General features: G+C 45.3%; 1 protein-coding gene across 4 annotated transcripts; it reads left to right on the top strand.

Moving 5' to 3' along the window:
- The first annotated feature begins 1,614 nt into the window (after positions 1-1,614).
- On the top strand, positions 1,615-24,832 carry apba1a (amyloid beta (A4) precursor protein-binding, family A, member 1a). Of its 4 annotated transcripts, none has more exons than XM_037482871.2 (13): positions 1,615-1,754; positions 11,063-12,721; positions 15,557-15,655; positions 15,770-15,809; positions 17,668-17,813; positions 20,755-20,787; positions 22,615-22,701; positions 23,257-23,442; positions 23,524-23,703; positions 23,780-23,992; positions 24,093-24,212; positions 24,326-24,466; positions 24,682-24,832. In XM_037482871.2, exons 2-13 carry the CDS (start codon positions 11,156-11,158, stop codon positions 24,751-24,753), a joined length of 2,883 nt encoding a protein of 960 aa, XP_037338768.2. In that variant the 5' UTR covers positions 1,615-1,754; positions 11,063-11,155; the 3' UTR covers positions 24,754-24,832. The 4 variants fall into 4 exon arrangements, with proteins under 4 accessions (XP_037338768.2, XP_037338769.2, XP_037338770.2 ...); XM_037482872.2 differs by having other exon boundaries at positions 1,618-1,754; positions 11,066-12,721; XM_037482873.2 differs by lacking the exon at positions 1,615-1,754 and adding an exon at positions 1,829-1,849.
- Positions 24,833-25,200: the final 368 nt, after the last annotated feature.

Below are 25,200 nucleotides of genomic sequence, written 5' to 3'. Positions count from 1 at the left end.
GACATCACCTAATGCTTTCACAGACTTATTGTGGTGTCAAAATACTCATGTCTAATGTATCTTGGGGTTCTGAACAACTTTTTATATATATATATATATATATACTTTCATATTTAGAAAAGTCATTAGAAATTGCTAAGTACATAACCCTTTCCTGCCGAGGACGTGAAATTCATCTTTATTCATCTTATAATAGCTCTATACAAGTTTTATCCTAATGATTGAAATGCACTTCTTGAAAGTCTCTTTGGATAAAAGCGTTGGCTAAATGATCGAAGCGTATCTAACCTGAGAATTTGGAATTGGAAACGTGGCACTTTTAAATTATTTTCAGTTGCTTTTTTAAACTCATTTGAAAAACTACTGATGCTGTGTGGGGAGGGGGGGGGCGAGTTTCTTTTTAAAGTGAAGCCAATGTGGAACAACTGAATAACTTGCAATCTCCCCGTTGACCAGCAGGGGGGCGATTCCCCCGTTTTCTAAATGAAGTATGATTATATAGAAGTCTATGAGAAAATTACTCCATTCTCTCTTGATTTATTCCCTCAGTAAACATTTTAAACATGAGTTCATGGCCTCAACCTTTAATTTGACGTTATCTTCAATACAGTATCATGTTAATTTACTTACTGATGTTCCATTCAGTGTCTAATGGACCACAAAGCGGAGTACGCTTTAGGCTGGTTTTACTGTGATTGAAAGGTTCTACTAGAGAAGTATACGTGGCGCTGTATCACTCCTCTGCTTTCTAAAAGTGGTGATTTGTGGTGATTTGTTGCCAAATCGGCAACTCAAGGCTTCGTAACCGCAGTGACGTACGTTCACTTCTTACATTTTGCAAGCTATATGGCTACCAACGCGGATGTAAATTAGGGTCTTGTACTTCCCTCCATGCTTGGTGCAGTAGGCACCTGGATGCGTTGCACTCTGCCAAACCATCAGCAGCCAAGTCACGCCTGTAAGCCAAGACGGCCACAACCCTTCATCATCCCCCATGTAGTCCAAGTAGGTGTCCTGTGGGTCACTGCAGTCTACAGGACCTGATTTAAAGTCACTCTGCAAACATCAATTCACTCTGCAAACCACATGTCTTCTGATAGCATTTGGCTTTGTTGGCAGTAGCTTTTTTTTTTTGGTTGGATGATTAATTACATTTATCAACTTCAATATTTGCATGTTGCTGTGACTGGGACGCCATGTTTTTTGGGGAACTCAACGATTATACATATTGCACATCTCGGAGCTTGAGGGATGATTTTGATGTTTTTGACTACATATCTGTGGCAAGACACATTAAATTATGTTTATCTTCCACCAGAATTACATGCAATGACAATGTGGAGATTTGAAACATTTAGGCCACATTATAGAAAGTGATTGACCGTGTTTTTCAAACATTTCTATTTTTACAAAAGTAATGCGAATTTCGAATAAAAAAGGAAATAAATTATAAACACATGAGAACGTGAAAAATGTTAATATTCCATTGTTCGCGTATCTATGTTTTTTTTAAGGACTATTTCATAATTTTTTGTCAAGCTGCGAATCGATTTCTTGATGCAAACTGCTTCATAGGCGTCTTTCCCCGTCCACGGGGGGGGGGGAGGAGGGGCCGGGAGGGAGGCTGGCGACCACACGCACGCACACACACGCACGCACACGGACAGACAGCAGCCGCTTCGGGGAAGATGGAGGATGGTGTGGCAGCGGCGGAGCGGACCTCCAGCCCGCAGCGAGCCCGCCGCTGAAAGCAGGTGAGTCTCTCCGCTCGTCCAGCCCCCGAAGACCCGCCGACTGCTCCCGCCGCAACGCGGAGGACACGGAGCGGCCGAAAACGGCTCGGTGGCGGGTGCGTTGTGAGCCGTGGAGGGGGGGGGGGGTATTGTGTCGCTGCTCGGTTTGTTGACTATTTGAGGAGTGGCTACCAGGAGAGAGAGAGAGAAAAAAAAACTGCGCCTTTCCAGAGCGAATAGCGCGACCGGTATTCTGGATGGAAGGGGACGCAGCGCCGGTGTGGGGAGGGCTTTGTGCCGGGTCGAAGCGCCACCGCACGCCGGGGTGACACGAGTGAAGCAGCCCTTAAGAGGCCCGCTTGTTGGCAGGTGCGGAGTCCCGGCGGGGCTATAACCACAACGCCGTCGGTGCTGGTGTTTTTCAGTATGTCCAAAAACAGGACTCCATCTCGGCTTCCATCCCCTCGTGTGTGATGCAAAAGCCTAAATCCGACCCACACTGTTGTGCAGAGACAGCTGCTGCTGCTGCTGTTGTTGTTGTTGATGATAATGGAGATGCTGCAGGTTAGTGGATGTGCTGCAGCCCAGGACGACACGTCCTAAAACCACACTGGAAAGTCCACATCAAGTCCAACTAGAATAACGTTTAGTCCAAATGCAGTGACTCTTAGAATAAATGAATGACGCACCGGGCCCTTAGTAATAGGCAGATGGGTACAACTAACCTCCGGGACGATGCTGATTGTGTATTTTTTGTTATTTGTTATGTTGTCCATACATGTATACTTTTATATTTAAATTTGTGCTTAGTCGTTAATGTTTATGCTTATATCTGTTCAACCTGCAGTGGAAAACACCGTTGATTTCCTTGTACATTTATGCAGTCACGGCCAATTTGGGATTCTGGTATTGATACCTCTCAGCCTCCCGAGGGGCGTGGCAGGTGTCTGAGCTTGATTGACGGCGGATGGCAGGATGAGCACCAGCAGGGGAAACGAGAACCAAAACACGGGTCTCTAGATTGTAACCCCGAGATTTAGGAGACCTCGCTGCCTCCTCCCACCCAACAAACCAGTCTCTCAAAAACAATTTGGCTCACGCAGGAAGGCCGATGCTGGTCGTCAGGTCTGTAGCTCTTGTGTTGTGTAGCAGGTTGCTGTCTCGCTCTTAAAGCCCCTTTTTAAGCTTTGGGTTTCACGGCCCTGGTCCTGCAGTTTAAACACACTCCGTTCTGGCCCTGGAGCCGCTTTACCATCTATCTGCTGGATGATTGCACTTAGATGTGAGGCGATGGCCACGATGTGCCTCAGATTGGTCTCGCTCGGTGCCGATGGGCTTTTTGCACACAGGATATATTTGGGTATGTCCTAGCAGGAAGAGACAAATATAAACAAAGGCTGGCTTCTTAGATATCAGGGACGTGGTTTTGTGGTTCCCGGCTCCCTGCCTCGACCTACTGAGTCATCATCACCGTCATTGGTAACATCTGTGGAGCTCCCACTTTGAGGTGAAGGTGGGTTGGAGGCATGTACCTTGATTTTAGCGAAACATGTCATGGAGTTACAGTGCATGATTCTGTTTTCATTATAAATCCAAATCTTTGTAGAACCGGGGGCCGCCATTTGCTCAACCCTTAATTTCCGGACCGATGGGTAATAATGAGTGAGAGAGCAGCACGACGTCAACGTGAAGATCCAGTGCAGCGGGAAGCCGTTTGGCCAGTGGGGCGCTCAGAGAGGCGCTCACTGCTCACCTTATTGGTCTCTAGCTTGGTTTGCAGCGGTCGCTTCGCTTGCTTCTTGGAATACTAAATACCTGTGACACACCAGTGACATTTGTATGTGAGGTAGCATACCCTGCTTCAGTGTCTTTGTATTTGACCTTAAATAGGCCGCGATTTACTAAATGAATGCATTGAAGACGATTTGAAAATAAGAAAACCCATGTTTAGATCGTTCACCGAATAAATCAGTCATTTTCTCGGCAAAAAAAAAAAAAAAGGAGCTTTAGTCGAAGATGTAGCAAATCGCACCTCGTCTTTATCAGCTAGGAAGTTTCTTTTGTTTTTGGGATGTTGAGCCAGCCAATGTGTAGCATGCTCAGGGGCCCTTTAATGCCAGCGACTGGGTGTCGGGAAGCAGACGTGGTCATGCTGACGTCACGTCACCCGCTGGTTTGTGGACTGCCGTTTTGAGTTGGATTCTGTCGTCGTCACCTTTGAATACGACCTTTGCCCTGCCCGTTTCTTTGTATCCAATCATCAGACGTTACCGTATTTGGAATGCGGAGGAGTTGTGTTGGTCCCGGACCTCATCACCGAGCTGCTTCCTACGTAACGGACGGATTTGACCTTTCGGGCCAACACTTTCACTCTGTCTACCCCACCGTTATATAGGCACTCCCCAAGAAAGTTTCCAATTATCCACTGATCTCTGCACACAGAGGACTTCCATCCCAATTTCTAAGTAAGGCAGGGCAGTCGTTTTGAGTGGTTGCGTCCATATAATAAATGCCACAGCTCTTAATTCTTTCTAAAAACAACATGTTCAAATGGAATGTTAAATATTAAATATTGATTTCTCTATTTCCCTTCCGAGATGCTAAGTGTTGCTTTGTTGGATGTGCGTTTAACAAGAGGCTCCACCGCTGCCTTATTTTCAGCCTTCCCTCCCAGGTCCCAGAGTGTGTGAGTGGACAGCGTGTGTGGCAGCCTGGAGACAGAAGGAGGATCAAGTAAAGTGGACGTTTCTGCAGACCTGTGGAAAGGAGCCTCTCACCGCCGGCAAATGGCATCTCTATTCCCCCCCAGTGGGAATACTCTTTGGCAAATGCATGGGGAAATGATAACGGGCTGAATCCATTCAGAGATGTCAGCTGGCTCACCTTTTTAAAAGCGGAGCCGTGAAGGGGCGTGGAGGTTGAGACGCAGTAGGAGGACGGCATCCGCAGTGGTCCAATGCTTGTTCTACATTTTGCTGAATGGATTGTAGATGCAGCCCGATTAGACAAGGCTGTGCATGTAGACATTGATGCAGACTTGGTGCATCTGCTTCGGTCTGCTACACTTGTTAAAGGGGGAAATAAGGGCAGTACACATGGTAATACTGCAGCATTAGCGTACGTTACGTTGCATGTCGTTTAGCTGACGCTTTTACCCACAGCAACTTGCAATAAGTGCATTTCAACCATAAGAATACAAACTTGAAAGAACAAGAAAGTGCAATTTCAATAAATAAGCCGATTTACATCTTTCTATAGATACGAGCCTTTATGAGTGGATTTTAAGTGCTACAATTTGTGTTGAAAACCCATGGTTATAATTATTCATAAGTATGCAGTGTCATAAATAAAGGAAAACATCTGCTAGAGTAGCATACATTTTCCTACTGTAGCACACTGTTTGAAGATAGGGTTGTTTTGTGTACTCTACATTGACTAAGGAGACACATCAGGTGACAGCTGCTTGTGTCCTGTGTAAAACTCATTTTTATTAACATTAGGGAAGGCACTCTAAAAAGCTGAGCGCATTTATTTTGACGTCGCATTATTATTTTTTACAGAGACCGTTTTTTTTAAATTTTTTATCTCAACTTTGTTGCCAAAATCTTCCTGTCCGTCACCCAACATTAACCACATGGCGTTATGCAGTTGTGTAATGAGGCCATTTTCTACCCATCGTATTTGTGGTTGATGTCGATGTTGCAAATGGTAATATTAGTTTCGTAGCTCTTCCTGCCACCAAACTCTCCAATTTTCTTACTATTGAAATTCTGAAGGTTTTTTTTAGTATTATTAAAACATAACTCCTGTAAAAAGAAAAAACATGGGGAGACTTGAAAGATGCTCTGGGAAGGCTCTGACACCTTTGCATTTCCAATGTTTAATAGACTCATGTGTGGTTAACTCTGAGAAATGCATTGTTAATAGCAGTATTTTTTCTATACTGCAACTATACGCATGATTCAGCACACTTTGTTTTGATCAATCTATTTATGAGTTGAAGGGAATCCTATGAACACTAACAGGCCATTTCAGTGATGCCGATTCTGCCCCTGAGTATTAATGATGTGTTTGTCAGGTGGACAATTTTAATAAAGTCTGGTGAAAGCAGAGTCACTGAAAATACCGCATTTCCCACCTGCAGCAGTCTGCTGGTGCAGCAGCTAATGCTTCTGTTTCTCTTGCCAGGGTGCACAGGTTGTGGCTGCAGTGGATATTGTCTTTTAATAATATCCTTTTGGGCTTGGTGCAGCCACCTCTTGTTACCAATTTCACAGATGCTTGGTTGATGGGTACCAAGGAGATTCTTCCCTCGCCAGCTCCTAGTATTTCCATTTAAAAAAACCTGCCTTTTATTGAGCTTTTTTTTTTTTGAGCTTTTTTTTCATGAAGATGGAGAGGTTTGATGACCATTTTCGGTTGTCTGTGTCTCTTGTCAAAGCTTTGCAGTTGTGGGTCCACAGGAGGCTCTGAGTACACCGGTATCCACCGAATGGAGTCAGGTTATCTGAGGGAGGCGTGTAGATCGAGAAAGGAACGTTTCAGAAGTCGTAACACGGGGAAACTTAATTCACCTTTGGCGTCATTGTGTGTTTTTAGGAAGTCAATTGAACTCGTTTGACGGTGGGAAGCCAGTGAGGGTCCTTCTTCCTGCACAAGTCACTCATTGATTGATTGATTGATTGATTGATGGATGCATTGGTTTGGGCTCTAACGCAGAGGGCTGTGCGATAGGGATGTTGGGGTATGTGTTTTTCTTTCCTCCTTCATGACTTAAATCCTGATGCATCTTGTCGTCTGTGGGCCAGTGCTTCTGCACCAAGGTGCATCATTTATTCACCCGACTACAAACATTCCAATCAGTGACCTTTCCCCCAAGCGTCTTTTCTGTAACAATCAGCATGACCATCACATGGCTGTATCAGCTCCGATGTCCTCCATAACATCTCCAGTATTTCCTGTAAGGCCCCCACCGCTTGCTCTTCCCTCAGTAGCCCAGCGAGCATGCTAGAACCCTGCTGCTCATTCAATACAAGAGGAGGTGTAGTAAAAATACCACCGGTACACGATATGACATTTTATTAGACTAAAGAAAGGCTCCTCGTGCTCTGGCCTTGGTTGCTGTGTTGCTCTTGGCCTCAGAGGGATGGTTAATTGATCCATACGGATCCCTCACCTACAGTTTGGCAAGCATGTCAACAGCAGATTAATAGTCCAACTTGAACCATCACAGTGTAAAGAAAGTGTTCATGCAACAACCAATCTGTGACTATAATAAAGTAAGGATAACATTTGGAATTTGACATCAGAACAGTTGAAAATGTTTTTGAGATGGAGGCAAAGAGAATAGTCAGGAGCCCTGAAGGCCAGCTATAATCCTATACTATAATCAACCTACTCTGGGATCTGTATCTGCCAATCTGATTCATCACAGATCGACAGTTGGTATCGGCGGAGAACAAACAAGATCAGGGACCTCTAAAAGTAACCCGAACCGTGAGTTTTAGGATTCATTGCACCACTTCTTTCTACTAATTAATCCCCTCAAGTCATAACCTAATAATAGATTGTGCCTCCCTTCATACCTTCTCGCATCTTTGGATGTACAATAGTTTTAAACCACTTCCGACTTATTTGACACACGTTCTTTGTTAGGAAAGTGGAAAGATGGGAGATGATGCATATCCTTGGAAATACTGGCAACCTGCACGGAAGCCTGTAGATTTGGCATAAACCACATAAACCACAAAAATAAAGAAAATACAAATATTATCCATTATTAACGACCACTGCTGTCATATTTGATTGACTGGACACAACCCATAATAAAAAACTAGGCTGATAGTATAGACGCCAGATGCCTTTCGTCACTCGCTGGTATAATTGATTTTTTTTTTAATTGCACACTTTTTCGGGGGCGGGGGGGGGGGGGGGGGGGTCATTTCTGTTGTAATGGTAGGGGAAACACTGCCATGTACGCATACTACTATCGGCAGTCGATCGCAGTGCGGCCACATCGTGTCCAAGTGGACACGTGTCAGAGGCTCCTTGTATTCGCCTCCTTCAGTCCCACCTTAAAGTCATATTTGAAAAAAAAAATAATTACCTGAACATATATTGATAGTGAGTGAAAAAAAGTTGTAACTTGGTAGCTCCAAAGAGGGATCAGACCAACACAAACGAGACCAGGCGCTCCTGCACCTGACGACCGTCAGCCTTTTTATTTCGAGAGGTGAAGGGTGGACGACTGCAGCAAAGGTGGCGGAAGTGGGAGGCCGATGCTGCCCCCCCCCCCTGGAGAGGTCACCTCCTCAGCTGCCCTCCCACCGGGAGCAATTACCCAGTGGTTACCATGACAACCAGCAGCCGTGCTGCCACCGCCTGTGCTCTGAGACTGAGAGGGAGGACAGATAGAGCATGGAGCCTTGAAATAATACATTTCCGGCGGCTAAACATCCCCCAAGTTGTCATTACGTGTTGCCCTGTCAGTGCTTGACAGGATTGTGTGGCGGGGGAAACGGGGGGGGGGGGGGTTATCAAAGTGTTCATATACCTAGCAAAATTCCTACCTATCACAAGCTGTGTGGTTGTTATCTTCCACACAGAGTCGTGCTGCTGTGTACCCAGGTCAGCCAAAAGGGGGAAGGCCTTACTGATCGTTTTTGAAAGGTCCGATCACTAACCTTTAGTTAACCTTCAGGGAGTTCTACCCGGAGAGATCCTGTAAAGGTTATACAACAGTAACCCCTGTGGGAAGGTCCCCAGAATACATTTTCTTAAAGGTTTTTACAATGATAAAGAAATGGGCAGCTTTCAGGGTTGACCTGTCTGCTTGGTAATGATGTTGAAGTTGGTCAGTCAGTCAACGTGATCCTGTTTCCAATCAAAGATGCTCAGAGGGCTTTACAAACTGCACATGCAGCATCCCTCTGTCCTGAGACACTCCCCACCAAGAAATGATTCAATGAATAAGGAAGAAAGCTGAGGGCGAGCAGCACGAGATATCATGTGATCAGAATGAACAATTTAAAGGATTTACAATCCTTTTAAAGCAATGAATCACTGACCTCTTTGACAGACAGTATGTTGGTGTTTTTGTTTTTTTAATACCAAGGTGTCCCTTCCATCACAGCAGCACAGAGGGCATCGAGACGTGAGGCGTTTTTTTTGTATCTGGCCTGTGAGTGCAAATTGGCTGCCAATCATACCGTGAAAATATCTCCTGATATTGTGATTAGGGTTGACTATAATCCTGGTATTATTGGCATAACTATATCTAATATCTAAAATGATGCCTAGATCATCTTATGATTGTCGCAATATGAATATCATTTTGGTATATTGGCGAGCTTGGATGAAGGCGGTGATATGTGATAAATTGTTAACTCTATGTTGTCTTTAAACTTTAACAATCAATCAATTTAACACTTCAATTAATTAAAAGGGTGGTTAAGCCTTTATTGTGTTAATTTGCCTTTCAACAAAGATGCAATGAAAAAATAAGTGGAAATCATGATATGTTTATTTCTGTGACACGGATGTATTGAAGGCTTACAGAGACACTGACTACCTTTTATTATCTGCTCCATGCAGAGGAAATCTGGGTTACAGCTCTCACTGGAGTGCCTGCCCAAGAGCAATGTCAGTTGTTATGGTGCCACACCGGTATGAAAGCATGGAAACCTTACACCGCTGGAACCAGTACACGGCCCAGCCCTGCATGACGGGTTCCATTTGTTTTTGCAGCATGGTAAATAGTAAACTGTCTCTGTGACAGTTGGGTGTTACCATCTCCTTTCCAAAATGACCTCGTTCTCTGCATTTTGCACCAAGTACTAATTTCTAGGGCGAGACTGAGCAGTTTTTTTCCCCAGTGACATTAAATGAGAATGAATTATACACAGCGCTCCATGCTAAAAGAGGAATAGTAAAACAAATTCATCCACGCAAGCTGTGTTTATTATATTACTTTAGCCAATTGAATAAGCATATTAAGGTAATACGAACATTATTGTTGTGATATATGATACTGGTAAACGCTTCATGTTTATTACATTCAAACTACCATCTCTGCATCAGCTCGTCATCCTGGCGCTTATATCTATAAATAAACATTAACAGCAAGGGAAAATCTTTTTTTCTTCTCACTTTCTTTACCAGATTTGTCTCTAACCGCTGTAATGTAATGTGGAATTACTTGTCTTATAATTCTCATAGTTGTCATATATTATCTTCTGACAATGCATTATAATAACTGTTATAATGCATTATAAATAACTTTCTAGCACATCACAATGCCACTGTATAAGCTCTGCTGAATACTCTTAATGCTTCACAACCACAAACCTTTGTAAAGCATGTTATAATGACTTCAGGTCAAGTATCATACTACAAGATTTTAATCCCTGCTATGACGCAATCTAATGGGATTATAAATGAGTTGCTGTATCCACTTATTCTTTATAAAATGATAGTCAGGGTGATGAACATTGAACACACAGTAGTGTGGATGCTGACGCTGCATTATGTGTGCACAGATGGGAACGCGATGACGTGATGAAGTCAGATGAGTTGCAGTTTGACACATTAAGGCCTATTTTTGCCAGAATGCCACAGGATTGGGTCCTAAAATCTGGAAATTAGTCCTCCTGTTTGGCAGCTGCGGTTCCCCCGTCTCAAAGTACGTTTACAGTTCCTTTCTTGATCAGGCGCCTGAAGTTAACATAAGCTTTATTTCAGAAATGTTTGGTTCTAAGCCATCAGTCCAAGCTGCTATCCTGTCTTCAAATATCCGGTTGCTAGCAAGTGGTTTAATATGTCTTTAATATGCCTTTAGCTCCGGGAGGGGGACATGAAATCATGTGACTGGGGTTTAGCTTGTTGCAGCCCAACATGAACTTCTTGCTTGACGATGGCTTTAAATCTTCAGAAATTCTTGCTGAAAACATCTGTGAAAATCTAAAATTGGATGGAATAGTAATTTCCTTTTGTTGAGTGAACCCCTGCAACGTCGCAACACAGAATTCCTCCTAGTTTTTGTAGATTTTTTATATGCTGCTATGTTGCTTTTTTTTAATTACTCAGTGCTAGTTTTGCCATTTTCTTTTCTTCTGCCTTTTAGGGATTTTAAATCCCTCAAACTTAATTTCCTATTCAATTCAAGTTATTATTATTTCTTATGAGAGCTACAGAACTCTACATTTTGGTGGTTTCACACTAAGTGGTCATAAACTTTGACTCATACCGTACTCCGTCTCCTTACTCACGTTGTCTCCCTCTCTCTCTCTCTCTCTCTCTCTCTCTCTCTCTGCCACTTTCACTCTACCCAGCAGCCCTTGCCCTGCCCTCACAGTGGCCCCTGCTGATGACGGCGTCCTAAATCCTTTCTACCATTTCGTCCAGCCAACCAGTACCAGGCAGCCATGAACCCCCAGGAGGCCGAGCTCGGCCAGGAGGTCATGGAGGAGGCCGATGCCCCGCCTCGCCATCGTCACAGTAACCAAAGCAGCCGATCCCGTAACCACAGCAGCCAGGAAAAGCGCTACAGGCGCGTCGAAGCCCCTGCTGGAGGAGGCGCTGGCAGCCGAGCGAGGGCGCCCCAGCAGCGCAGATCGCAGGAGGAGCAAGATGTGGAGGGGCAACAAGGGGCTCAGTCGCCGCAGCCCCAGCAGCCCCAGCAGCCCATTCCCAGACCCGCGGTGACACGTTATCGCCGACAGGGGGACAGCGAGGCCCGGATCAGAGCCCAGCAGCAGAGGCACAGACAGAGGCAGCAGAGGGAGGCGGAGCGGGCCCAACAGCTGGCACAGCAACAGGAGACGCAGCACCACGCTGAGATGGCCCGGGAAGACGAACGAGAGAGAGACGACTCGGTGCTCGCTCGCTCAGCGAGCACCGAGAGCGGCTTCCACACTCACACCGACCGGGCCGAGGGGGACGACGGTCCGGTGATCACGTCACACGAGCCTGAGGGGCAGCCGGAGGTTGAGGACGAGGCGGAGAACTATTCAGTCCAGCTACGGCCGGAGGCAGAGAGCTACACTGAGAGTGCCGAGGCCGAACACCAGGGCGGCCATCTGGACCCTAGCCGCCCTCCTCAGGCCCCGCAACGCGAAGCCCTGTCTGATGACCACAACCTCCAGAGGCCGGAGGAAGCAGAGGAGATGCTGAACACTGGCTACTCCAACTACGTCTACACCACCGGAGGAAGGGCGGGAGGGTCCGCCGGTCAGAGCTTTGAGAGCTTAGACGGCGTCCTTGCAGACGAAGCCTACTCCGACCCGTACGACATTTACTCCCTCTCTGAGCACGTTTACGAGGAGATCCGCGATGCTCCTGCGTCAGTGTCCTCTGCTGCAGACGGGGCTGAGGACACCGAGTCACTCAGGCAGAGGCGCGCCGGCTTCCAGCTGCTGGAAGACGGTGCGGGAGATGGGGACTACCAGCAACAGGAGGCAGTGGGCTCCCGTCTCCGTCATTACGACGAGCGCTCGGATGGAGAGTCGGACAGCCCGGAGAAGGAGGCCGAGTTTGCCCCGTACCCACGCGCCGACAGCTGTGACCGCGAGGAGGACATCGACAGCATCGTGGCTGAGGTCAAAGAAAGCTTGAGCTCTCAGAGTCTCCACCGTGCTGTGGAGGACACCATAGATGAAGAGAAGGAGCTTCAGCAGGGTGATGAAATTCCCCCAAGACACGAGTGCCAAACTGACTCGGACAGAAACCACAAATCATCCAACCCAGGGAAGCCAGTCGGCAAACAGGCCGCGAGTCCCTCGGAGGAGCTTGTAGCAGTGAGGAACAGTCAAGAGAAGAGGGACGCCATATCCCTGGCCATCAAGGACATTAAGGAGGCCATAGAGGAGGTGAAGACCAGAACGGTGAGATCTCCATACACACCCGATGAGCCCAAGGAACCCATTTGGGTAATGAGGCAGGACCTGAGCCCCACTGCAGAGTGTGACCTAACGCCATCGCTGGGGGGTGATGTAAGTAGAGCAGCTCGGGCTATTACCGATCACTTTATTACCGTTGTGTTGGATTTTCTGTTGTGTTCTGTTCCCCCTTAACACTAGTAGTATCACACTGGTAAGATTGGGCCAACAACGCTTGATGTGTACCATCAACAGTATTCGTCATGCAACGCATCTCACTTTGGTCAGAGTCTGTGTGGGTCTGTCCAACGGGACACATCTTACAGGCAAAACATCCCAACAAATCACCAGCGTGAGGAACGGATGACGAGAGACAAGTGTGGCAATTTACACCTCCAATGGGTTCATGCCAGTGACGTTCAACAATCTAACTAAAACTGCCCTTTTAAGACTTTAAAGGATATCAAACACCTAAAAGTAATGCTGATTATTTCAATGACTTGTTACCTTGAAATCCTAAAGTTAGCTTCTCTCGGGAAAGGAGAAAGGAGAATTGAATGGAAGTAAATTGGGGCAGCGAGAACACGTTTGCACCGACAAATAGCACGCCTTGGCAGCTGTGAGGCTTCATGTGATATCTCATTTAACCAACAGTAGCCTAAAGCAACACACACATATATATATATATATAATTACACTTTCTGAGCTATTGACCCCCTTCTGCTAGTTTCGCTAGCTCTCTGTTAACATTTGGGATGCTGCTTGGTTCCATTTGAGAAGCTAGATAGAGTAGTTAGCTTGCTAGCTAGCTAACTCGCCAAATGGAACACTTGACACACTATGTCTGTATATAACAAATTAATGTATTTTTGTCCGCTAATCCAGGTAGACGCTTTGTTCCTTTATTCATAGTAACCATACTGTAGCTGGAAAAAGCTTCCATTTTATTCCAGTCCTTTTTAATGAATTCCTATGGATAGTTTCAATCAGCTTGGAGCGGAACAGCATTGGGATCATGGAGCGATGCAGACTGCAGGCCGGGCCTCATCATTAGGGCTGTAGCCATGCTAGTGAATGCGAAACAATAATGGCATTATTATTTTTCCACATTGAGGCCCATCCGCCTCGACTCAGTATCCTTCCCGTCTTCATAGAGCCGCCCAGTCGTTTGGACAGTATGCCACGCCTAGAAGGAACAAATGTTCTTTCTCATCGGCCATTGTTCTGGGCCTGAATAGAGATCTCATTCATTTGGTATTCTCTCCCTTCTCTTGTCTCCCCCTCTTTCCTGATGATTTATTCAGTGAGAGAGAGAGAGAAACAGGTAAAGGGCAAGACAAGGCCTGAATAATTCACTGAGTATTCGATAACAGAATGACATTGACAGTTTTTCTGTTTGGATCACTGTGATCGCTCCTCAGACCGGTGCTTCTGCTTCAAACTTCGTTTTCTGACCAATGCGTCCTCAGGCGTGAACGAATTTGCCGAATAAAGACACAGAGTCGCGCCGTTCAAAGCGCATTCAGGCCGATGCGCAAAGAGACGCTCGGGGCCTGTTGACCGCCCGACTGAGCTCGGTCACCTGAGCAGGTCACCTGAGCAGCTGACTCCCGGTCCGTACGCAACCGCTGTCGCATTTTAAACCCTCGCCCCGAACGCCCGTCTGTCCGTGGCTTCAGCCCGGGTTTCTGTGCACGCGCTGAAAGCCATGGAAAACTATTGGATGTATCAAGTAGAGAAGCTGGAGGAGGAACAAGCCAAGCAGAAGCAGCAGCAGCAGACGGAGCCGCGGGATGGAGACGAGGTGGGGGCAGGTTGAAGAGTTTCTCGTGTGTTTCTTTTACACTGGCGTGTTGAGGTGATGGGTTGTGTTGGAACCAATTGTCTCTTGTGTGTGTGTTTGTAGAGGGTTCTTCATTACACAAGATGACTTGTTTGTAAGATCTCTCATCTCCATTGAAAGCTCTTTTGAGGAGTCATGAAGAAGCTTTCTTTGTTTGTCAACGCAAAGCATTCCTTCAACAAAAGATAATAATTCATAAAAATGAACCTGTGGAAGCCAAAGGGGGAGGAAATGCTAGTTCAGTCAAATAATTCCACACTGTGAGGATTAAAAGTCTCAAACTGATTAATGCTGGCGGAGGCCTTTTTTACCGGCCCAAAGACTTAATTCTGTGTGTATTAAAATAAAGCCCGTTGTCACTCCCAATTCCGTCAATGATCAAAGCACGATAAGCCTGGATGAGACGCACAGGGCCTGCAAATGATTCCAATGTAAAACCATTTGCTTCATCATTAGGAAGTAGAAACGTATGAAGAGTAAGAAGATCCATTGGGGGAGGATGGCGTGGATCGTTGGGTCAAACAAACACAGGACTTACTTAAATAATACATGTGTTACGTATCAATAGGTTTAGTGTTAACACCAAGGTTTGTTTTAAAAGACAGAATCTGAATAACGCTATATTCACAATACGAAATGATCATAACTCCTGTTAAAAGAATAATAATATATATACATTTTAAAATAATCCAGACACACAAAAATACAGTTAAAAAAATGTATATTCAATTATTTGCACCTTTTTTATTTTTGTGGTTAAGACAGAAATCTGAGAGGGACATATATCAAGTCGCACTAATAAAAGCAGAACTATCTAACTGTGGGGATGGAAGCACTATGACAGACACAACCTGGAGGATGTGTCGCTAACGCTCCGTTGCAATGATTCAAGGGTGTCTTCTCCACCTCTGCACAGTCAGTTCATAACTGTGCCGAGTTCAGATCATTCAGCACCTCGGGTGCTCAGTAAAATATTCAAATTACTATAACTATAACCTGGACCTTTCTCGTCATGCCGTCTTTCCTTAATTTGACGTTGCTTTTGCCCGGAAGCCTTTTCAATTCTGTACTTTTGTTATACTTTTTTTGTGTGTTTCTCCCTGCAGTCCCCGGGGTCGAGCTCGCCCTCCCCGCCAGGAGCAGAGTCCTCCACTAGACATCTGCTACAAGACGACAGCTTTGAATCCTCCCCCTCTAGTAAAGAGGTGCGTGTCGCTTTTTTTTACTCCTCATTAGATATTCTAGTCCGTTTCTCACTAGCGCAAAATAAAATAAATCCCTCTCCTCTTTTTTTTTTTAAATTTTTTTTTTATGAATAGTCCCGGAGAAGCCTTGCAGCCTTCCCCACGTATGTAGAAGGTGAGTGCTCCAGAACCCGTGGGTAGGTGGGGAGGTAATGCGTGAGGTGAAAGGGATAAATGGTCACCAACGTGGTCAGCAGCACTCACACAGTCTGTGACTCACGGGGAACCTTCAGTATTTGTTAGCAGAGCAGGGCAGCCTCCATGGAACTGCATCCTGCTTTCTGCACGCCAGAGGGCACGTCATCAAGCTTCATCAATGGGGGGGAATTCTTCTTCTTGAATTCTTACCTGGAAATACAGTTGCCTTTTTCCTGCTTGCTTGCTTTTAATGGTGGTAACACTTGAAGACCAGGGTTGGTTCCTGATGCATAGACACTAGTTTTGTTTGAATTGAATATTGAGCAAAAAGCTAAATGCTGCTAGATGAGAAAGACAATGTATTTAAATATAAAACCCCAAATATGTAAAAACCTCAACTATCAAAATGTGTGCATTATGTTTTTTCTTTGAACTCTGATGTCGTACTACCTCATAGCACCTTTTCAAAGGTCATTATCGGGACAACCAGGCTTTGCGTCTCACAGACAGCCTTCTGGCCAACAGAGTGGCGTCATTGCCAAATGTGTGATGTCCTTTTAACCTCGGCCTGGCCGTTCCCCAGCGTTTCCATAGTAACACGCGGCTTATTGAACTGCACTGCTGATCTGTGCCTGTCCTAAACGCTGCGTCAGCATCTCCTAAATGTCAAGGCACTGAGTTGCAAATGAAGAAGAGCGGAGGAAAGATGGAGAGATTCCAGTTTCACCACTCACAGAAGCATCCGTGCATTCAATCATGGACACACACACACACACACACACACACTTGCTACCCTGCTCTGATAATGAGAACCTGGCGGTATAAAAACATGTTGCAGATTTCACTCTGTGTGAGTCTCACAATTTTCTCACTTTTAGACCCGTCTCTATGGTAACCACCCTGTGATGACACATTCTTTGTTCTGGGCAAAAACCTGTCTCCTAAATTATCCAAAAGTTAAAACTAGATAAATACATTTTCATTATAATATTTTCAACCTTAATCACCTGCAGTGTCTTCAAAATCATTGTCATTTTACATAACACATATTTAAAGGTTGTTTTCTGACAGGTTGAATGATCTCAGCAGCTCTTACGTCCACCAAAACTTCCAGATTAATTCATCTTTTTTCTAAGTTTCTTCTGAGGGGTTTGTTCATAGATCATTCTTAGTCTGTAATACACCACAGTCTCCCTAAAAACATGATGGATACAGAGAGATATCAAGAATCCTTTTACTCTAATACGTTGACAAATTAAACAAGATACTGGCTTTCGATGGCTTTATTAAATATATCTATGTATGTTCTAAATTAGCACATATTGGATTTATTTGAGTGTTGTCTTAATTTAAGTATTACGTAATTATCTTCATGAAGAACTAAAGAACTGGGGAAGTTTTTTTATTGCATTTTTCCCATTTTAACCCGTTGTGTCTCCCTGTACACGTTTAAAGGTGCAGATTATGCTTAAGTAAATAATCCCTCAATGCTTTATAGATGAGTATTAAACCAGTAATAAGAACGTCAGCCAGTCTGCAAAAAGTTATGGCAACACTTTATATACAGGTCATGTCTGCAATGCATTAAAAGCACATTCAAAAGATATTATAATGTATTCTTTCGGCTTTATTTAACTATATCCATGTTTATAATAATGTATGAGAACTTAGAACAGCCTTTATGACATAAAGTGTGGACACAATGTTTAATGATAACACACATTTGAACATAAATCGTTGTGGCAAGTTGTAAGGACACACAGAGTACTTCACTGTATCACGACAGAATGTCTGTCTGTCTTTTACTGAGACTGAGCCGCTCTCATCCCTTCCAGTCCCAGGCCCATGTGACCCGGAGGACCTGATCGATGGGATCATCTTCGCAGCCAACTACCTGGGGTCCACCCAGCTGCTGTCCGATAAGACCCCGTCCAAGAACATCCGCATGATGCAGGCGCAGGAGGCTGTCAGCCGCATCAAGGTGAAAACACACAGTGAGCTCTGCATTCTGACCATCTGCCTCCATGCATTCGTTTTCCAAGACCCCCATGATTTCCTTATTTCCCAATAGATGATGTATGGCTCACAGTAGAGTAGAAGGTCTCTGCAGCGGAGACAAAGCTAATCCTGTAACACATTTAATGTCTTTCAGCTTTCAAATGATCTGGATAACAGGAGAGGTTAAACTTAGCAGCACTAATAGTATACAGAAGTCTATTATTGGACCAGCGCGTTTCATCAAGGTCATCCTTAGGGCTACAGCCGGAATGTGAGTTTGCGCACATTAGAGATATTATGTGGGGGAGGAAGCTGCTCTCTGAAACCCCACCAGGCGGCAACCTCCAGGTCTGACAAATTGAAGCCAATGCTGAAGCGCCTTAAACCTGCATTGATAATAAAAAACATCCGGTTATAGAGAAGCCTATGAGAAAATGACTCCTTCTTAATTGGTTCACTCCCTCAATAAACAGTTTACGTAAACTCGTGTTAGCTTTAATAAACCCTCTTTAAGATGGCAACGCCCAAAATGCAAACTCAAGGCTCCAAAACCACCACCCATTGTTGGGTGTCAGCCAGAGCTGTGGTTTTCATCCATGTTTGCTTGCAAACTCAATTCCCTTTTTTGCCGCCTTCTTCAGGGCGTTTCCGCTCCACCTGTAGATGGGGCAGGAGTGTGTATCATACCGCCTGCGTGCGCTGGTGTGCACGTTCACCCTCTCATAGAGAAAGAAGCTCTGCAGCACTGACAGAGGTAACAGCTACACAGGGCTAGCATCACATGGAAGGCTGCGTTTCCATGGTAATGTCCACGGCAGAGTGTTTCTTCCATTTCCACAAGCTGCGTTACTGCAAGTTGTGGGTTAAATATAGATTTTTTTTAATTTATTTAAAATGATTTAAGGTGGCACAGCAATATTTAAAATTATTACGGAGCCTTGTTAATGCTGGCTGGGATTATTTATTCTAGTTTGAAAGGTGGAGTACACACCTTACAGCCCACTTTATCACTGCGTGTGCAATACTGCGTGCCACACTGCACTGGTTATCTTTCTATACCATGATATTAGATACATCCGGCAGAGATGGTAGTAAATTAGATATCATCATTTGTAATTGCTGCTGTTACTTACAACAGGCTCATTTTTCAATAGCTACATTCTGTCTAATGCTCCTTTTTCACACGCATGTTCCCACACACATCCTGCATGTCCATTTCCGATTTTTAACACATCCGTCAAAAATCTGTGGGTGTCATTTTTTACTCTTGACTTTCATTCTTCTTTACCTTTTTTGCATCTCTATTAACATACGTATTTTCTTGACAAAGTCAGAAGCAGCACGTGTCATTTGTGCATTCAACTTCTCAGGACTTGTCTATTTTCCTCTTGTCCTCAGCACAACAAATTAATTTGTCAAAAATACAGGAACCAAAAAGAAATGTGAACAGATTCTTTCTTTGCTTCACCGGCGCCCAGTTTCATTCAGGCTTATTGCACCGAACTCTAGCACTGTCCTATCTGTACACAAAGTACCAAACTACACACAGATAACACTAACTAGCCCGTCCATTTGGGGCCCCGGCTGGTGTGATCCCCATCGCAACATGTTCTCTAGTTTCCTTTTTTAAACAACCAATGACTATAAATCAAAGATTGTAAAGATTCATTAGAAGATGTGAGATTTTTCCCTTTAAATGTCTCTAAAACCTCTGTCCCTTGCTATGTATTTTTTATCCTATTTTATTATATTATGTTAGTCTATTCAGTTTTCATAGTCACTTATTTTTCTCTGATTTTGTTCCATTTACTGTCTTTTATGCAGGTGAATTCTTCATATATGTCAATATTATATCTTCGATGTTCATCTTAGATAACGTGTTCACTTATATCATTTTGCAGTAAACATAGGAACCACCACATGTTGCCTAATACCTCAAACTGCAGGAAAACCACCACGTGACGTCCTCATAATTTCCTGCTTGATGATAAAGGCCCAGGTTTTGTTTTATAAGTGGCAGGTAGAAAGCACATTAAGCAGTTAAACAGTCTCAAGTAGCCTACAAGAGAAAATTCTCATCCCTCCAACTACTCAATCTACCAAAATAAAATATTTTCTCTATTTTTGTAATACCAATTACTAATGTACCCAAGTGAGATGACCTTGACATTCTGATGTTGTGCCCGAAGGCAAAGGTTTGATGCTTGAGTGAGCAGCTTGAAGTGTGCGCTCGGCGGACCGTGCAATTATAAAAAAAAATACATATATATATATAACGAGCACATATTTAGAAAGATTCCTCCCTGAGATGTTTCCCCACTCGGTCCTGAAGCAAAATGCAACAGAGACACCTGCTGGTACCGGGAGGACAATGCAAATGTCTCTATAGTTCTGTCCATGGTGGCACATCCGGAGGCTCCCTCCTGCTGCAGAAAGAGAGCATGACCTACAGCCATGAGCAGAGAGTTGTGCTGGCAGGAAGCGCTCTGCAGCCGCACGGCGGGGAGGACGCATGGACTCCGCTTGTCTCACCCAGGGGGGGGGGGGTCAGTACCGTTACAACAGCAGTGAAACTGAAAATGAAGAGCGTTTCAGCCTGTGGCTCAGTGGCGAGCAGGCCGCTAGTCCGCATGCCGACGTGTCCTTGGGCAAGACGCTTGGATCCAAAACACACAACGTGTGAGTGGGACCATGTACGGTGTCCTGTTTATCGGCTTAATATCGTACAGGTAATGAGGCCAAAGTTAAAGTCTCACAGTCACAATCACGCAGTGCTACATACTGACTTCTGCCTGGGGCGCAGCGAGCCATGATGTCCATCACACGCGAATACACAACAACCCGTCTGCGGGCCGCTGAGCGTCCCCGTCTCTCCTGTGCACCGGTCTAACCCTTGACTCTCCTGTCTGCTTCATTCCTGGCAGACGGCCCAGAAATTAGCCCACAACAGGAAGAAGGTGCAGTACCTACGTAAACCGCCTCCTCCGTCTGTCTCTTCTCTGCTTGGCTCTTTGTCTCCGTCCGTGTCTGTCTGTGAGTCACTGTCCTCCCCCTATCGTCCTCTGTGTCCCCTCAGCGTGCTGCCATTCTGACCCACTGTTGTCATTTTCCTGAATCCAGCTTGTTGTATTGCTGGGGGTGATATAGATTCTCCCTTCAACATTTTTTTCATTCCATAATTTTTGAACAAGAATTATTTTTTTTTTATCAACTTTTATTTTGTCAACTTGTGGCTGGAATGCATTTAGCTGGATGCAGGAAACCCACTTGTGGCGTTCACCCAGGTTTGTGGCTGTGCTTTCCCTCTGATCCTGTTTGTAGTTTGTATGATACTGACAGACATTCCCTTGTTTGCTAACCAACTAAGTCAGGTGACAAACAGAAGGCTAGGATTATCAAAATAAGAGCCTCCGTCCATGCTAGTGGCGTAATGAGGCTAGTAACTAAAAGCTAATGTCGACATCCTCACAACAACAAAGTGATTACTTTGAGGTTTTGTGCATGCTAGCCATCTTGGTATAATATGCTACATGCTTATTAGCACAAGCCAAAGTAGTGCTGAGGCAGGTGGGGATGTAGCTGGCCGTGAATCAATGAGTGTGACAAATGTACGTTTGACCTGATGATGATCATGATGTTGCATAAAGATTAAAATTCAAATTAAAGCAAATTAAAAAACATGTTAAACTGCTCCTTATGATATGGCACAGTAGCGCTTTATTTCATACACTACTTGCACATCCACATAGTGTTTTTGTTGGTGAAATATGTACAACAACAAAAACATTGACATCAGGGTTTTTTTTATATTTTTATGACAAATGTGCAGAAATTGAATTCATGAATAAAGCCAACTAATGGAAGGTTTCTCAAATGTGATAAAGTCGGGTTAAAGCCTCTGACCCCTCCAGTGCCAGTGTGACTGTCTAATAGCAGATAGATTACATCTTTGAGCACACACTACTTTCAAAGGCTTTCAGTCCGGTATGGAAATCCCCTTATGGGAAGTTCAGAAACCAGAAGACCATCAAATCTTTTTGGGAACATGTCTGAACTCACATCTCTTTCCAGGGTCAACAAGCACCTAACTTTAAACAAGGAGGCGGCTGATTGTGTTTGAATGTTGATTTATTTAACGTGGCTCTACTGACCCACACCACAAATTATTTTTCTGACAAAACTGACACGGCGTCCCTTCATAAAACTGGTTCAACCCAGGGCGTCATAGTTTGAACCAGGCGTCTCTATTTGACAGTGAGAATGTTGACCATATTTGGCAAACAGTCATCGTAGCTCACACAAACATATTCAAGCAAACCCAAGGGAGACGACTGGGATTTGTTTCGCCAAATGAATATGCTGCGCCGCTGTGTGCTGTCAGTTAAAGGCGCACGTGTCACTGCTGCAGACATTTGATGGGAGCAAAGAGGTTAAACCATGTCAATCAGCACAACCAAATTGCAAAGCTCAATAGGGCCGTACAGTTTTCCTTCCTTCCAGGCAGCTATTGCTTTATCATACCTATTATTGTGCTTTCAAACAAACTGAAAGGCATTTGTTCAACATTTTGGGGACCACGGGTTTTCACACTGCAAAATTCTTAGGAAATGGTCATCAGTATTGTGCTCTCACCCATCAGCTGTTTGCCTGTGCTCTGGTCCTGATGAGACGTCACCGACGCTGTTCATTCAGTAACATCAGCTCAGAAAGGACTTTTGTTGTCTTGCTTTCTGGATGTGTGTGTGTGTGTGTGTGTGTGTGTGTGTGTGTGTGTGTGTGTGTAGGCCCCTGAGGGAGAGCCTCAGCCCATGACCGAGGTGGATCTCTTCATCTCCACCCAGAGAATCAAAGTCCTCAACGCCGACTCCCAGGTACTGACTCTGACTGACGTTTTCCTGTCACTCTGAGAACAAGGATACTGACGGGCATGTTGGGATGGCGCCAAGTGGGCCGTGGACTTTTGATGCTACACAGCTGCATGTGCTTTGGGGGTCGGCTCCATTGCTTGTTTTTTTTTCATCTACACATGAGCAATCAAGTAGCCTGAGAATGGGCTTCACATCCTGCCTTCATGTGTGGTCCAAATGCTCTTTTTATTATAGAATAATAAAGAAGAACCCTGAACGCAGCAAAATAAGAAGAGCGGAGTAAATGCAGACAGACTGCAGGGTCGCTGCATACAGACCAGGACAGAAGACTATTGGGAGGGATTGTTCTTAGTCTATACATTGGTTCCCTTTAGGAATATTATAACTTTTGAGGTATTAAAGGCTACTACCCAGACACTTTTTGTTTGGGATTTTAGCAAAACCTGACTGAAATTAAATTTAATTAAATTGATTGAAACTGATCTAGATTTCGATGTGAACCTAAACTTACTTGCTTGGTTTAGATGATACCAAGACTGATGGTTCTCTCACTTCCAGGACACCATGATGGACCACCCCTTGCGGACCATCTCTTACATTGCCGACATCGGCAACATCGTGGTCCTGATGGCCCGGCGCAGGCAGCCTCGGCCCGATTCCCAGGAGAACATGGAGGCCTCGGACGCGGGTCACGAGACCAAGCGGCAGTACAAGATGATTTGCCACGTATTTGAGTCTGAGGATGTGAGTCCAACAGTTACACGGCGCCGGAGCAGCGCATTAGATCATATAAATGACCACAAGTTCACCCATCCTTTCATCTAGGCCCAGTTGATCGCCCAGTCCATCGGGCAGGCCTTCAGTGTGGCCTACCAAGAGTTCTTACGGGCCAATGGCATTAACCCAGAGGACCTGAGCCAGAAGGAGTACAGTGACCTGCTCAACACTCAGGACATGTACAATGATGACCTCGTCCACTTCTCCAAGTCGGAGAACTGCAAAGACGTAAGTCCGGCTGTGGATCGAGTCATCCGCACTTTCAAATGTTTATTCCCCTTACTCGTGCCTGCTGTGACCTCAGGTGTCCATAGAGAAAGCCAAGGGGGATATTCTGGGCGTGGTCATTGTGGAGAGTGGCTGGGGCTCCATCCTGCCCACGGTCATCATCGCCAACATGATGCACGCCGGGCCGGCTGAGCGCTCCGGCAGACTGAACATAGGAGACCAGATCATGTCCATCAATGGGACCAGTCTGGTGGGACTGCCACTGTGCACCTGCCAGAGCATCATCAAGGCACGTGTGCTCTGTTGTTTTTAATGAGCCACGTCTTAAATGAATATAGGCAAATCCAACATTGCCCCTAAACTGAGACCATGTGCTTTTGCCTCTGTAGGGTCTGAAGAACCAGTCTGGGATCAAGCTAAACATTGTCAGGTGTCCCCCAGTGACCACTGTACTCATCAGAAGGCCAGACCTCCGCTACCAGCTGGGCTTCAGTGTCCAGAACGGCATTGTGGGTAGCACTGCTATCACCCAGTTTTTCTTTTTCTTTCATAAGAAACGATTCTGTCCAAAGGTGCGATTTATTTTTGTCATATAAAAGCATTGATCCATCACTATTGACAGATCTGTAGCCTTATGCGCGGGGGCATCGCAGAGCGGGGCGGCGTCCGAGTGGGCCACCGCATCATCGAGATCAACGGCCAGAGCGTGGTGGCCACGCCCCATGAGAAAATTGTCAACATCCTGTCCAACGCCGTGGGAGAGGTGAGACGCCGCAGGGGGACACGCCCAGCCCGGCTAGACCAATGAAATGTGTGTTCTGCCGTCCGGGGAGGAAAAGGGTGGTGGTATCGATATACACATCAGTAATATATACATCACACACTTTAATATGGGTGGTTGTTGCCGTAGTGACGGGACTCCCGGGTTGGTTTGACCACTGATGCCATGACCCGAGTGCTTTGTTCCGTCTCTCTCAGATCCACATGAAGACGATGCCGGCAGCCATGTACCGCCTGCTGACCGCCCAGGAGCAACCCGTTTACATCTAACAAGACAAAGCCGACACCCCCCCCCCCAAAGGACCCCTCCCTTCGTCCACATGACTCTGTTGCTCAGTCTCTACTTCAGAACGTAGACGGCGCCGTCACTGACTCTTACCTCGGCTACCAGGATGCATTTTCAGACTCCCAAAATAAGAACAAAAAGATCCTGGCTCACTGTTGATGTTTAGAAACAATTCGCACTTTCATGGTAAAACTTTTTTTTTTTATGTAGCCTACATTTTCCGGCCACTAAGACAATTGTTAAAAAAAGGAGAGTGAGAACGTCTTACACACTAGAAACCTTAATGAGCGGGAACAAAAGCCTGATTGTGGAATTGATCTGCCCATCCGACCCTTGACCCTTGACCCCTGACTGTACTTTTAGCCCTGCTGCTATTTCACTGGCAGGTCTCTGCCTGCGTCTCGTCGCATTTCCTCCCCCAAAACCCTTCA

The sequence above is a fragment of the Pungitius pungitius genome, chromosome 5, assembly GCF_949316345.1.
Source record: "Pungitius pungitius chromosome 5, fPunPun2.1, whole genome shotgun sequence".
In the NCBI taxonomy this organism is placed as follows: domain Eukaryota; kingdom Metazoa; phylum Chordata; class Actinopteri; order Perciformes; family Gasterosteidae; genus Pungitius; species Pungitius pungitius.
This window is presented reverse-complemented; position numbering and strand designations above follow the sequence as displayed.

Excerpts from the sequence above, each read along its gene's own strand:
- apba1a (XM_037482871.2), top strand. The coding sequence starts at position 11,156 with ATGAACCCCCAGGAGGCCGAGCTCGGCCAGGAGGTCATGGAGGAGGCC. Across the intron at positions 15,810-17,667 it reads CTTCCCCACGTATGTAGAAG|TCCCAGGCCCATGTGACCCG; the intron begins GTGAGTGCTCCA and ends CATCCCTTCCAG. Across the intron at positions 24,467-24,681 it reads TGTCCAACGCCGTGGGAGAG|ATCCACATGAAGACGATGCC; the intron begins GTGAGACGCCGC and ends CGTCTCTCTCAG.